We start from the raw sequence: 15,800 nt of genomic DNA, 5'->3' as shown, positions 1-15,800 counted from the left end.
TCGTTAAAGGCTTTTGTGTAAATCCTTCAGGCTTGGACTTTTCCTCCCTCAGGAGTAGGAATCTCATCATGCATAGACCTTTGCACCAACAAGGTCAAGTTAGGCAGTTTCTTCTAATTTCTGGCAATCTGCACAATCATGTTTCTGTAGTGTCCAATCATTACAGTCCTGACACGTTCTAGGTTAGTTTCTGCGAAGGTCCCTTTTCCTCTGACTCTGTCCTGGAATACATTACCATTGAACCGAGGACTTATTATTAGCCCACCATCGAATCAAACCACTAATCTATTAATCCATGAGGAAACACTATTAAAACAAATTAATTAATTAAAAAATAATAATTTTTTGGATTATCAAATCTACAAATACTTCATGCTTTTATATATAATATTCATTCGAACTTTAAAATGATGTTAATTGCTTTTGTCAGCAGATGTCCTCTAACAAAGATCCTTCCTTAGATTTTTTTAAAATTGAGTCAATTAGTTTGTGTGTGCCCAGAACGACATTCAGGTAGAGAGGATATAATTTAGGAAGGAAGAAAAGAAGTGAGAAATATCTTATTCGCGTTTTAGTTATCTAAGTAATTTTTTACTCTTTTATTGTTCGGCTCGTTATCTTTCGCGTTCTTCTCACATTATTTCCTAAATTACCACATGTCAAAGATTGACACTTTGGAATGAAGGAAATAAAACGTCTCCAACGTCATTGTTAAAAATTGAACGAACAGATTGTAGAGTTCATGACCGTATTTCTTTTTGATAATCTTCCAACAATTTTACTGGTTTTTAAAAGCAATATTTGTTTAAATTTTCGGTGTGCTCTATACATTTGTTTATATTTATCATTTACCTGTTTCTTTTAAACAAGGATCTTTATTATTAGTTGCAATTATTATTTTTTTAAGAAGAAGAAGAAAAATAACTTTATTTTCTGGGACTGGTGTCCCCTAAGAATAATTTACATGAACTAAGGAAGTTCCTTCTATGACGTTAAAAGTAAAAAAAAAAATAAATAAATAAAAAAAAATATAAAAAAAAAGTAAATAAATTTAAAAAAAAAAATAAAAAAAATGTTAACGTGAGGTCTCTGCTTGGAGGGAGAGGAGGTGATTATACAGGTGGGATTTAAAGGAGGAAAAGGAGGCAGCGTGACGAATANGAGACTTGTGCTTGGACTAATCTTTCTAGGGGCTTGGACAGGTTTGAGAGGATGGAGATGGGACGGTAGTCTGTAGGAGAGGATGGGTTGGGGGTTTTATTGATAGGGTGGACAAGAGCTTTTTGCCAGGCTGTCGGAAAAACAGAGTTTTGAAGTCAGTAGTTATAGATGTGAAGTAGAACAGGTAGTAATATTGGGAGGCAGAGTTTAAGAAAATGGATAGGGATGCTATCAACTCCAATGGCATTGGAGTGAGATTTGGTTATGGCCTCGAGGACTTCGGCTGGGGTTAGATAGGAGAAATAGAAGCTAGACGATCTGAATGAGGGTCCAGAGGGAGCGGGTATGTGGACAGGCATTGATGGAGAAGAGTTAGGCGAGACAAATTGGGTATTTAATTCTTCAGGGGAGACAGGAAAGGAAGATGGTGAGTTGGGTGGGCGACATATGCCAATGTTACGAGCTTCCATTTTGCTCTAGGATCAGGAGTGGTGGAGAGTGCATCTTGGTAATGAAGGGCTTTGGCCCGACGGATATAGGATTGGGTTTTATTGCGAACGGCTCGGAAGGAAGAGTGGTCTTCAGGAAGTTTAGTTCGACGAAAGCGCCTTCTTGCCGCTTCCCGTCTTTTAATTAGGGCTCTAATTTATTTTAAAATTATTTAAATTTTTTTTTAATTTTTAAATTTATTTTAAATAAATTAACGTTCTATCTTAACACAAACTTCAAACCTTTTGAACATTATTTTATAATTTTGAAAATTTATTTTTGTTGAACTGATCGGCACTGATCACTTTACCAGAAGTGGTTTATTAATAAATCGCTGTCCAAATCAAAACCGTTTAAAAAGGCATTAACCAAAATATCATTTATTCTTTCTAAATTGACAATTACAAACTAAAATGCATATCACAATCCAAGAGGAGCATTCGATGTACGCCCTGTAAACCGATGGGTCTGAAGGTGTCGAGCCTTTCAAAGCGACGGCTTGCAAGCTGTTTGAAGTGCTTGTATTCGGTATGATATAGCAGAGCCACTGAAGCCACTTTGGATAACCGACCGGGGGCCATAAAATTCCTAAAAACAATTTAAATAAGTTTTCAAGAAAAAAATTATAATCATCAGACTAACCTCCGAGGAGTAAAGATAAATTCATTGCACCTATTGATGTCAGCATGATGACCAAATCGTTCTTGAACAGTTCGACAACGAAAAATGCTAAAATAATATTTGCGTTATTAGAACTATAAACCGTTAGAAAAATTCCAAATAGATAAAAATTACCTATGGCTATGCCGTTAATGTTACAAGACAGTGTGACTGAAAGAGCCGTCGACAGTCTACCTATCTGGGGGTACCCTAAAATCCAGATGAACGTGCCCAAAATCAAAATGTCCTGCAAGAGCATCAATACGACTTGGATGACCAAATGGGCGGCCACCATTTCCATATAAGTTAAGCCTGAAAATCAAAATTGTAAAAATGTATAAATGATTATATTTATGCCAATACAGTTAGGCAATGCACAAGTTGTGGTGTTTTTGGTGAAGTCTGGTGAAATTGTTTGTATTGTAGTTTGGTCTGTCTATCGTAGTGATTTTGTAATTTGAGTATTATCAATCACTTTAGTCAGCCTATCCTCACGTTTCGGCATTTCGTCATCTGACAGAACAACAAAGCGAAGACTGGCTTGACCAAAATGATCGGTAACGACCAAAATTCTGGTTCATCACCCCTCAGATAACGCGAAGTAATGTCTTAATAATTTCGGTCTGCTAGAAATTCACATTCGCCATCGTCAATAGTGTTGGTCTGTGCGTTTCCCCCTGATTGTGACGTTTTTATAGGCTCCAATGGTTGGCCAACCGAAGACAGACCTACTGTATTAAAATCCGTTTGACGTACAGAGAAACGCCCAAATGTGATAAAAATCAAGGCACTAAAAATGGATGGAAAATTATACATCTAATACAGTAAAAGGATTATGAAAGAATGAGCAAGTGAGAGAGGGTGGGTGGTAGGGAGAGAGTGAGGGGGGACGAAGGGAGTTTGAGAGATGAAAAGAATACAAATAAAAAGAGAACGATTAAAAAATAGCACAGTACAGAAAACAAATTCAAAATTAGAAGAAGGGAGAGCGAAATAAAAGTTAACAAAAGAATAGAGAGTCTGTGAGCCTTCACGGGGGGGGAAGAGAGAGATGGATACGGAGGAAAGGAGAGGGAGAGATGAAATGAGTGGAAAAAAAAATGAAACATAATAAAAAATATAACAGCACACAAAATAAATTCATAATTAGAAGAAAGGAGAGCGGAAAAACACGTTAACAGAAAAGAGAATGGACAGAAACTAAATTTCAAAAGATAGAAATGAGACTTTGAGTCTTCACGGGGGGAAGAGAAAAGGGTGAAAGAGAGAGGGGGAGTGAGAGTGAGAGAGAAAGTATATAAGAAAAAAGAGAAAAAATAGCAAATAGAACAGTACGGAAAACAAATTCAAAATTAGAAGAAGTGAGAGCGAAAAAAACGTTAACAGAAAAGGGTACAAGAAAAGAGGGAAAGAATAGAAAATATAACAGTACAGAAAACAAATTCAAAATTTGAAGAAGGGAGAGCGAAAAAAACACTTTAACAGAAAAGAGGATGGAAAGTAACTAAATTTCAAAAGATAGAGATGAGACTTTGAGTTTTCACGGGGGAAAAGAAAAGAATGAATGAGAGGGAGAGAGGTAGGAGTGAGAGTGAGAGAGAAAAAGAGAAAGAGAGAGAGTGAGAGAGAGAGAGAGAGATAAAGAAAGAAAGAATATAAGAAAAAAGAGAAAGAATAGACATTAGAACAGAACAGAAAACAAATTCAAAATTAGAAGAAGGAAGAGCGAAAAAAAACATTAACAGAAAAGATAATGGAAAGAAACTAAATTTGAAAAGAAATGAGAATTTGTGTCTTCACGGGGGAAAAGAAAAGAGTGAAAGAAAAAAGAGAGAGAGAGAGAGAGAGAGAGAGAGAGAGAGAGAGAGAGAAAGAAAGAATGTTAGAAAAAGAGGAAGAATAGAAAATAGAACAGAAGGGAAAACAAATTCGAAATTTGAAGAAAAGTGATTCCTTGTTAGTGTTGACATTATTAAATCCTAATACTAAAGGGATATGGCGTTTGATGAAATAAATTCTTATCCTGATATTTTGAACTAGAACTTCCAATTTGGTGTTGCTTGGTATGTTTCTACTAATTTACAGTTCAATTAGCTCTTTCAAAAGCACGACGTTATAAAAAAAAAATAACATAAATGGGTGTAAACTTAAATAAATGCAACATATTCGTGTATAATAACAAATGTATAATAACGTCTCGGATCTTCCGGTTGCTCTGATAAGCCTATTCTCGCTAAAATTATCTTCCAGATACGTTTTAATTTTCGACCAAGAACGTGTACAAACAAAAGACAGAGGCCAACGACTGACCATGAAACGCAGCAGAACCAGCGAGAATGCGCCAGTCAGAATGATTAGCGAATCGAACTACGGATCAATCTACCTTTCGAAGCTCACAATATTTAGATTATAATCTTAATATCTTTTTGCAGTATGTAATCATTTTTCTCTATCTCACCTGATATCATATTACGCCTCACGCATCCATGTTTCTTGTCCACCAGCAGTGCAGGGGTCGAGAACACAATGGTGAAGATGAATGAGCAACTGTAAAATGCCATAAAACAATCGAAGAATTTCTATTAAAGCAGAAGTTTGAATACTCACACGCATACGTATGCCGGGTATAATGAGTGGGAATACGGTGCTTCCGCCGAACCGTAAATGGGTTGTTCGAACTGTAAAGAAAATGAAAATCAAGGGATTACATTTATCCGATGATGATTACACATTTTCCCTTTTACCTTGAGCGGGATAGGGCTGGCAGTTTTTGACGAATTGCAAAAACCGTCTATATCCTTGAATATTCCCATGACGCTTTTACTTATAAACTTCTTTAAAAAGTGGGCTTTAACGTAATCTGTAATGAATAAATACAAATACAGCTATTTGATTCAAATAATGGAAGATGTAGATCAAAACTTTTTACTTTTTTCTCAAATTAACCGCCCTTCTTATCAAATGAACCATTTTTAAGTTAACATTAACCGTTTTTATCTTCAAATTAACCCGTCTTAATTTCAAATTAGTCCTTTATAATTGCAATCCAACCCTTTTTACCTACAAATTAACCTTTTTTTTACCTTCAAATTAACCCTTTATATTTCAAATTAACCCTTCATAATTGCCATTCAACCCTTTTACCTACAAAATAACCCCTTTTTAATTTCAAATTAACCCTTTTTAATGTCAAATTAACCTTTTTAATGTCAAATTAACCTTTTTACCCTTTGAATTAACCCTTTATAATTTCAAATTAATCCTTTTTAATGTCAAATTAACCTTTTTACTTTCACATTAACCCTTTATAATTTCAAATTAACCATTTATAATTGTAATTCAACCCTTTTACCAATAAAATAACCCCTTGTTAATTTCAAATTAACCCTTTTTAATGTCAAATTAACCTTTTTTACCTTCAAATTAACCCTTTATAATTGCAAATGAACCCACCTTAAATTTAACCATTCTTAACTTGAAATTTTTTTTACCTTCAGATTAACTTTTTTAAATTTCAAATTAACTTTTTTTTATTTTCAAATTAACCCCATTTAATGTCAATTAAACCGTTTTTTATTGCAAATTAACTCTTTTCAATTATAAATTAAACGTTTTTATCATTAAACCAAGTGTTTTTTAACTTCAAATTAACCTTTTTTAATTTCAAATTAGGCGTTTTCAAATTCAAACTAACCTTTTTATCCTCAAATTAGGCCGTTTTAATTTCAAATCCACTCTTTCTTTAACTCCAGATTATTCCTTTTAAATTTTAAATTAACCTTTTTCTTTACCGGCAAATTAACACTTTTTATTTCCAATTAACCGTTACGTTCAAATTAACCTTCATGTTAATTCTTTTTAATTTTAAATAACTTTTCCTTTCAAACGAAAAAAATCCAAACAAAGGTTTCATACGTAATGTAAGCACGTAATGTAAAATTTCTGAATTAAACAAAAAATTGAGCTTTTAGAAGACCATGTGAACATTAATTACAAGTAAAACAACAATTTTTATTTTAATTTGAGGTTTTTTTAATACATAATAATTGGGCTTTAAAATACTACAATTTCCCACATTTCTCAAAGGAGGATCCTCGTATAATCCCGGACAATCAACAATACTTAGTACGAATTGTTTGTTATTTTATATTATTTTTACGTCCTTATTAATGTCATGTTACATAAAATATTGGCAACACTTATAGTGCCTTTTTAAAAGATAGTTCTTATAGTTGTTACCCACAAAAGAACTGTAAGAACTATATTTTACATATAGACATACTCACCTCACCTTCATCATTTTTCACTTGTAGTATTTTTAGAAGGTTTTTTAAGAACATTTTGGCCTTGATAATAATTTTAATATAAGGCAGCTCACATGCATTATTCCTGTTTTCTTTGTTTGTCAATTAATTAACTAACAATGAGTAATTATTATTAATCAAGTCATTGTATAAAAATTGGTTATTGGCCAAAATACGCAAACTTACACTTGTATAACAATAGTGTTTGATTTGGAGATATTACACAAAAATTGACTTATTAGAATGCCTTTTTAATGATTTCCTGCCATTGTTTACCTGAGGAATCTAGGTGAGAAACGATAATCGCATCGTTTATTTTGTCACTTTTAAACTGGGTAACATCGCCGTAAAAAGATGACAACGAGGAGCTGAAATTCCTCTCGAATTTCAGTATTCCGTGTATCCTCGCTCTCTGCAGATCCTTAAACGCATTGGTAAAGTCATCGTAATCGACCTAAAACAGGTTACCTATTCGTTTCCGTGTGTACTTGAGATAGAGATGAATAAATAGATAGATAAAAAGAGAGAGAGAGAAATTTTTTTTAGAGGTTGGAACACGCACATGTCAATTAGTGATAGTTATTGTAAACTAACTTGTTTTTGTTTAGTTTTTCAATTCTACATGCGTCCTATAAAAAAAATTTAGATGTAAATGTATATTTCCTAACGGTCCAGATCAAAGTAGAAGAACAAGATGGCAAGTAAGAAGAAGGATCCTGCAAGGAAGGATCCTGTTACTAGCGAAGCTTACCATTTTAAAACGTTCTTCCAGCCTTTGGAAAATGAAACACTCTATCCGCTCAGGCAGCTCGCAGCGAAGTAGTTCGTCGTACCTCGTGCCCATGTCTTTGCAATCTGAGATCTTGACGGTGCCGGAAACGGATCCCAGCGACAGTTCGTTCAAGTCTCTCCCGATCGCCATGCCGAAGAACAACGCGAAAACGATCGGCAGGCACAAATTGCAAAAGAAGACCCTTCGCAAAGAACATTAGTCAGAATTAAGTTATTAAGTTACACCACAGAACTTACAGAAGGTTCCTTTTCACAGTGATCAGATTCTTGGCGAGTTGGGCATAAAAACAAGGCCATTTAAAACATCTATCACCTTGGAAACCTATTTTCATACTGGCACACTTCAAATGGGACTTGTCTACCACGATCTGTAAAAACAAAACTTAATTTTAGTTCTGATCAAGTAATACCGATCGAATTCAATTACACATTCGCTTTTTTGAATATCCTTGGCGCACAACTGCACGAATATATTGTCTAAATTGGAAGTGCCATGCTTATCGATAAACTCGGTCACTTTGTCTTCTGCTATCAGATTTCCTTTCCTCAAGAAACCAACCTAAAAAACTCACTTTCGATTGGTGTTAAATGAAACAACTGTAACTTGACAAAGTTGAAGATTCCTCCGGTTGATAGAAGGTGCTGATAAAAATTTGAATTAGCAACTCACTTTTGTTGAATTGACGGCTTCTTGAACGTAATGGGTCGTGAGAAGTATGGTCGTTCCTTTACCTGAAAGAGCTGCTAAATGTTCCCAGATTCTGTGCAAAGAAGAAATATGATTTTTGAATATTCGGCTCGAATATTTTTTTAAATAGTTACATTTTAGAGTGTAGACAGTCCAGGCTGGCAGTTGGTTCGTCTAAAAGGAGGATGCTCGGTTCATGAATTAAAGCTATGACAAAGCTCACTCTCCTTTGTTCTCCTCCGCTAAAAACAAATTAAACCCTTAACTTTAAAAATCAAAACGAAATATCACACCGTACCTTAAAGTACAGACTAGTCTGTTCAAATCGAAAATCTCCAGCTTGTTCAGCAGCTGGATTGCTTTTTTTGGAATGCGTCCACCAAGACCGAAAAGGTAAGAATAATAGACGCAAGATTCCTTTATTGTTAAATCTTCATAAAGAGATGTTGCCTAGAACAAGATGACGATTGTGTTTTGACAAAAACAAATTTGATTTTTAAGGCTCACTTGTGGCATGTAGCCGAATTCTTTTCGAGAATGAACTTCACCCCAGTTTATATCGCCGAAATCCGGTTGCAGTTCTCCAAGGATTAAACCGATTATTGTCGTTTTTCCAGAGCCACTGGGTCCCAACAGGCTGTAGCTAAAAAAACTCCTTATTTAAGAAATCATTATTATTTATCATTATTTATTTTAATTTTTGCAAATGAAACTTTGCAGTTTGATAGTTTCCGAACGTTTTGTTCTGACTACCATTGGCATACCAAAATGAACGGAAGCTACCAACCACAATTTATAACAGTTTGAATATGAGATGCAACCAGTCAATAACGATGTTGATTTATAAAAGGGTTGAAAACAATTTATTTTTTTGCAAAAAGTACAAGAAAGCTCCACCCAAAAATAATCGAGTGTGAAGGACAGACTGACAATCAACAACATACCAAGACAAACCAAACAAACCAGTTATTAGACCGTTACTGCTATAAAATTTCTGCGTGCGACATTTAGAAAATGGCGTTCAATATTTTCTAACTCATGCACCTACCTGCTTATTAACGGTTTTAATCTCAAATTTACATAAAGTTTAAAGATTTGAAGTTTGAAGTTAGTTAAACTGTAATATATTTGAGTTTCCGTTGTTGAAACAATTGCTTACTTTTTAACGCTCATTTTCTCTCTCTCTCTCTCTCTCTCTCTCTCTCTCTCTCTCTCTCTCTCTTTTCTTCTCTTTCCTTTTTCTTTCTCTATAGCACACTCTTACAAACCTTAGCTCACAAGTGAACATCCAGGCGGATACGATATTTTAGATTTTAGTTGCTTTTTTTAACTAAACTGTTTCCATTCCGTAAGTGAAAAAACAATATTTACATTTTACATTATAGAAACATAAATTTATTATTTTAATATATACATTTGAAAAGGTATTCTGGGGTATCGGTGGCCGGAACGGTTTTAGGCGTTGACTCGGCGCTCATCACTGTAAGGTAAAGGTCCTGAGTTCGAATCTAGCGGCCCTACCTTTGAACCCGACATACTTACAAATGAGCTTTTTTTTTCAAAAACAGACACCCCGAGAGTTGATATAACCTCGTAAAAAAGGAATTCTTAGCTTAAAAACAGCTATTGTTTACAAAATTTGATACACATTAAGTTGTACACAGTATTGGATAAATTACAGGGACTCTCATCTTGTTTACATTAATGCATATTGCAGTATATTATACATTACATTATGCAAACAATGTTACGATGGCTGCAGTAGTCAAAATGTCGTAAATGTAAGCAATTATTATGGAATATATTAAAATCTCAGTTGTTCGCTTCTCTATAATAATTTTTGAATTGTTACTATTCTGGCAAACAATTATGCACCCTCAGTGGTGAACGGGAAACCATCACGTTAAATCGGATGCCACACAAGTTTATGGATAAACCACTTTGGAAAAGCAGAGACAAACAAAACTACAATAAAATAAAAATAATTCTTTTTTTTAATTCAGCTTGGTGAATGAACCCCACCGAACCACGAGACTCTTTGTTACATGTTCGACTTGTTCACCTTGTTTTTAATTTGTATAAAAAAACCCTAATTATTCATTCGCCAGGAGTCGTAATTTAGCGGAATTTAAAAAAAAATAATAATACAAAAATAAAAAATAAATAAAACAGTTTCCTCCAATTGGACCTTGCCAGAGCTCAAAAAAAAAGTTTTTTCCCGACCCCTAACATAAGATTACCTTCAATAGATTTCGTCGTCAGATTGACCAAACAACATCTTTCAATTAATTAATCTTTATGTAAGGTATTTGCTGAGATAAAAAAGTCAGTGTTCCGAGCGGGATTCAAACCCATGACCTTCGGCTAAATACGCCGCAGCTCTACCACTTGAGCTATCGTGACTTCAAGTGGAAGAGCAGCGGCGAAGGTCATGGGTTCGAATCCCGCTCGGGACACTGACTTTTTTATCTCCACTAATACCTTACATAAAGATTAATTAATTGAATTAAGATTGCCATTTTTCTAATTTTTCGATTAACAAATCGAGGAGATGAATGGTAACAGAATTTAATAGTTTCGTTCGTGAATATTAGAAAAACATTGGTTTGTGTACACATATACGACAGTGAAACGTGTTTACTTTAAACGGGATCAGCACATATAAATTAAAGACCAAACATATACGAACATGTGTAGTATTTTTTTCAATGTTGTCAGGTTTTAAGATTGACTGTTTGCATATCAACTTTTTTCAAAACTTTCAATTAATTAAGGTTTTTAAGTTGAGATAAAGAGTCAGTGTCACGAGCGGGATACGAACCCACGACCTTCGGCTTGATACGCCGCTACTCTACCACTTGAGCTATCGTGACTTCGATCCCCTCGGGCACTAACTTCCCATCTCAACCCCACCTTTTTGCCATTTTTTCAAAACGCCAATTAATCTACAAAAAGTGACATTTTTTTTAATCGTGTGCGCGTATGATAAGTTTGAGTTTAGTATTTGTTGCCAATTCAAATTGAAATGTTCTGGTAATGTGATGGTAATGATTTGGCCTGATACTACTATTAGTAAGAACCAGCACGTGTGCAGTTAGATGAAGGAAAAAGGGAAATTATGTATGTTTCAGTTACCAATTAAGTTTAAGACATCTGTAAATTATTTTTTGAACTGATTTTCTTGTTTAACAGACAGACCCAGCACTAAAGATGGCGAAACGAGTCTCACAGACCAACACGGCGAAGATAGGAAGGCCTGGATGATCGGCATCGACCAAATTACAGGTTCATCAAGGAAATCTCACAATAAACAGCGCACATGTTTCATGTTAAACTTACATACAACAACTTACATTGTACTTTTATGAATGGATAAGTTGAGGCCTCTAAGAATCCAGTTTTTCTCGTATTTCTTGTAGACGTTCTTGAAATTCACTAGTACATTCGGATCCATTGCAAAAATTTCACAAAAATATTTTTAAAAAAACTATTTTCGGCTTTTAATCATTAAATTAAAACCACTAAAGGTTTTTGAGCAATAGAGAAATTTAAAATTATCTTGAAATTAACAAGCTAAACGAAATTCATATTTATTTTCAATGGGTTAGATTGTGTTAAGAAATCGTTTTCTACGCAAAACTAAACAAAACTGTAAATAAACCGATGCGTGTTCTTCATCGGTGCCGGGACCCAAATAGCGGTCTGAATTCTTCTATTCGTTTATTTCACTTCCATAGCACGCTACACATCCCCTCCAAAATAAAAACTCAACACGCTGCTCAACTTCCGAGTGAATGATGTATTCAGCAGACAGCAACCTTGGCGACTCTTTACGATCCATCTCATTGATCAATAAATCATTATCTATACTTCGCAAACATTTTAAACATTCAAACGCCCTAAAGTGTGCGATTTGGAGAATACCATGCATAATTTTTCTATTTCGTAACCCTACTATCCAGAGATATGATTATTTTTAAAACCAGCATCTATTTTTACAAAATACTATGTCCCTCGAATAAGTAACTCCATAAATTTACAATGTCTGTCGAGAAATTGTTATTTCTAGTAATTTTAATTTTCATAAGTGGAAATACTTAGAAGAATAATGTGCATAATCTTTTTTCCCCAACCAATAATAGTGTTGTTAATGCTTAACAAGAGATTTATTGCAAATTAAACCCCTATTTATCCTTGCTCAATCCGGATGACGTGGGTTCGAGTCCTGCTCGTGGCATTAATTTTACATCCCAACCTTCTTTCCATAAAAATTAATGTGTACTAAAACCTTTATTAATATTAATATGATTTGTTTATTAATATTATTAAGATAACGAATAATATTAAATTTAATTGGGTGAGGTCCTACTACATCGATTTATGTACCAACATTTATTTTAGGCACAAAATCATATTTGTTTTGATCTTACTGTGTTGTTTATGGTGATTTGTTTCCATAATTTGCATAATTTTATTACTTTTTTTCATGTTAAATTGTTATTCCTTCTTTTCTTTCCCTCCTTCCTCTCTCACAATTTCTCACCGTCGGACTCTTTCACGCTCTCTCTCACCTTTTACACTCTCCTTATCGATCTACATGTACTCCTCTATCTCATTCATTCCTGTTCTCTTTTTATTTTGCTTGTTTTTCTGCTTGCCTCTGCCCTTTTTTCCTTAATTGTATCTTCTTTGCGCTGTACATTTATCATACTATATTTCTTTAATATTCTTTAATGTTGTTTAATATGCTACACGTTCTCCCCTTTCTTTCTTTTTTCAATTTTCTATTTTACTGTCTCACCTTTGTCTTTCATTTCTCTCCTCTTGTACCTGTACTTTTATTTTCTCTATCTATTTTTTCTTGTACTTGGTCTCCCGCTTTTATGTTATTATTTTTTCCTATTTTTTTTGCCAGCTTGTCCATCACTTTCTCTTAACCTCTGTTTCATCTCTCTCTCTCTCACTCTCTCTCTCTTTCTCTCTCTCTTTCTTTCTTTCTCTCTCTGCTATCTCTCCGTTCCTCTCTTTCTCTCGGTTATCTCTCCATTTATATCTTTCTCTCTGGTATCTCTCTATTTCTCTCTGTCCCTCTCTTTCTTATTCTCTCTCTCTCTCTCTCTCTCTCTCTCTCTCTCTCTCTCTCTCTCTCACTCTGCTATCTCTCCATTTATCTCTTTCTCTCTGTTATCTCTCTATTTATATCTTTCTCTTTGGTATCTTTCTATTTCTCTCTCTTCCTCTCTTTCTCATTTTGTCTCTCTTTTTCTTTCCCTCGCCCTCTTCCTCGCCTTCAGGTCCTTGAGAGAGAAAGAGTGATAGTGATGGAGATAGATTGAAAGATTGAGAGGTCAGAGAGAGAAAGACAGATTGATGTAGAGATAGGAAGATATAAGTGGAGGACAAAGAAAGAAAGAGAGATAGAAATAGACAAAGATATAACGATGAAAAGAGAGGAGAGAAAGAGGGAGCCCTTTGCTTCCCCATAAAAGGGGGAAACAGACGGAAAAACTAGAGATAATTAACAACCAAAACAAGAAAAGAGGAAAACATCTGGAAAGACAGTTATCACTGTTAAAGAAGAGGGTAAGCAACCTAACGATCCTAAATAATGTAATGTGTGCTGAAATCTTTTGAACGTTCAATTCGGTGGTTGATGCTCAGTTATCGCTCACTGGTGACGTTTACCTTGGTTTTTCAACCAACGAAATGGTATTGGGTCTTTTTCTAGAAATAGGTGGAGGTTATGACAATTACAATTAATTAAGGTTTTTGGTTGAGATGAAAAGTGTTTGTAATGAAATTAATTGGTCAAGCGGACCACGAAATTAGTGAAGTTATGACAATCTTGAACTATATATCCTAGGATCGAAACTCGCTAATTTAGGGCTCCTTTAGATGTTATCCGATGAATTTTATTTAATGAATGTAATATCTGACAGGACGGATTAATGGTGACCTCAGAGGCCCTTTAAGGCTTTCCTGGCTGTTCCTCTGGAAGGTATCTTGTATATTCAATGTTCATCCAAATATTCATAAATAATTTTCTTACAATTAGGGTACCTACAAAGCACTCCCATAATAGCAATCTGTGCGAAGGCAGCTGTGCCACCGTATAATTAATTCCAGGATTAAAAAGCTAGCTATCAATATAATTATCAATCTGTACCAGAGTAATAGCCCCAAAGTGATAGTGGCCAAAATAGTTGCCTTAGCAGGATCGCGTAAGCAAGTTCTGGAGCCGTAAAATGTCGCCACCGATTGTCGATGCCGTCTTAATGTGCGTTCATCTCACCTATCCAGCGTTTCAGACTAGTCAACACCTTTGGGTTACCGACAGCTTTGGTTATAACACCTCGGCGTATACACCTGCGGGATAATCGGAATTTTCACCATGGATTTCTAACAAAATATTTCAGTCTGACCCCATGGTAAGATAGGTAAAGCTGGGTTTGCATTTTACGACTTAGTTCACAAATAAAAGATTGTCTCTCAAATAGCGACGTATTCACGGCCGAATCCATGGCTAATTTAAAGGTACTAGGGTATGTTAAAAAAAAAAAACATCCATTTAGAAAATTCCTATCTTGGCAGACTCAAAAAGTGTTGACTCACCCATAGATAAAATAAATTCGAAACTTAATCATCTAACGGCAAATATTCTGCTAAAGTACCTACAAATGGTCAACATTGGAAAAATATAACCTTATGCTGAATTATAGTATATCCAGGAAGTCGTGAGAATGTGCTGGTACATTTAAATGTAAAAAAGGCTATAGTTAATGGGGAATTTTGTGAATACATACACAAAAATATAATACACCCCAAAATATTATACACAAAAAGTAATTGTAGACTGATCTCAATGCGAATTGGATGTCTGAATGGCAGGAATTTCATAATGGTTCCGCAGGGGTCATTGTATTGTTCCAGGTTCCCTGTGGTGCACAAGACCCGAGGACCGGATGTAGTCAGGGTGCGACAGCCCCAATTACCAAGAGGACGTGGACGTTTCCATAATTATCTCGATGTCAATAGTTTTTATCCAGGTCCTCTACGAGGTGACTGCGAAAAAAGTTATAAATAAACAACTGCATAAACTTGTATTGTTATAAGACTGTCCTCTTCTACTCTGCTGAGCGTGGATGGCGGGGAAAAAAGAGGAAATATAGAGAAAAACAGAGAGCAATGGATATTCAGGAAAAAGATGACAGAAAAATAGTAGTCATCAACTAGTAATTCGTAAAACTTATGAAATTATTTCTAGACTACAAGTTTTGCCCTATTTTGTGCAGTGACTACGAAGAGGACATCGATCTATCGAGGGCTGATTTCTTTGTCCCCTTTTTAAAGTTCTCTTTTATAGAAACAAAGACATAGATAAAGAGATTGTTAATTTTCACAACTGGGAAAATGGTACGTTTGATTATAAACTGGAATATCCACTTATGAACCGTCAATTAAAAATACTATGTCCTTGTCCTGTGGCATAATTGAACCTGACAACCAAAACAGGAACACAACTAATTGCCCCATCGTAAAGTTGAAGTCGACAAGTGTTTTTCTAAAATTTCAAACTCCAAGAATTGTGTTTGCCGAATCAAAACAAGTACAATATCTGAGACAGCATTTGAGAAAAATATTAGCGATTCTTCTTGTGTTTGCCATAAGGAAGTTAGTTTTATGCAGTTGTTTATTTATAAAACATT

At 34.8% G+C, this 15,800-nt stretch overlaps 1 protein-coding gene across 1 annotated transcript; it reads right to left on the bottom strand.

Annotated features, from left to right (window-relative positions):
* Nucleotides 1–2,007: 2,007 nt before the first annotated feature.
* LOC106661276 (ABC transporter G family member 23-like) lies at nt 2,008–12,014 on the bottom strand. The gene is made up of 15 exons (XM_014384566.2): nt 11,448–12,014; nt 8,602–8,737; nt 8,393–8,544; nt 8,229–8,336; nt 8,077–8,167; nt 7,834–7,965; nt 7,644–7,774; nt 7,366–7,588; nt 6,891–7,068; nt 5,055–5,170; nt 4,918–4,988; nt 4,769–4,857; nt 2,446–2,622; nt 2,293–2,379; nt 2,008–2,238 (listed from the first exon to the last, which is right to left on the bottom strand). The coding sequence occupies exons 1-15, from the start codon at nt 11,546–11,548 to the stop codon at nt 2,027–2,029; spliced, it is 2,004 nt and encodes a 667-aa protein (XP_014240052.1). The 5' UTR covers nt 11,549–12,014; the 3' UTR covers nt 2,008–2,026.
* Nucleotides 12,015–15,800: the final 3,786 nt, after the last annotated feature.

Source organism: Cimex lectularius, unplaced genomic scaffold (assembly GCF_000648675.2).
Source record: "Cimex lectularius strain Harlan isolate CLEC.00 unplaced genomic scaffold, Clec_2.1 scaffold39, whole genome shotgun sequence".
NCBI classification, from domain to species: Eukaryota; Metazoa; Arthropoda; class Insecta; order Hemiptera; family Cimicidae; genus Cimex; species Cimex lectularius.
Note: the sequence above shows the minus strand (reverse complement) of the source record. Positions and strands in the feature narration are given on the sequence as shown.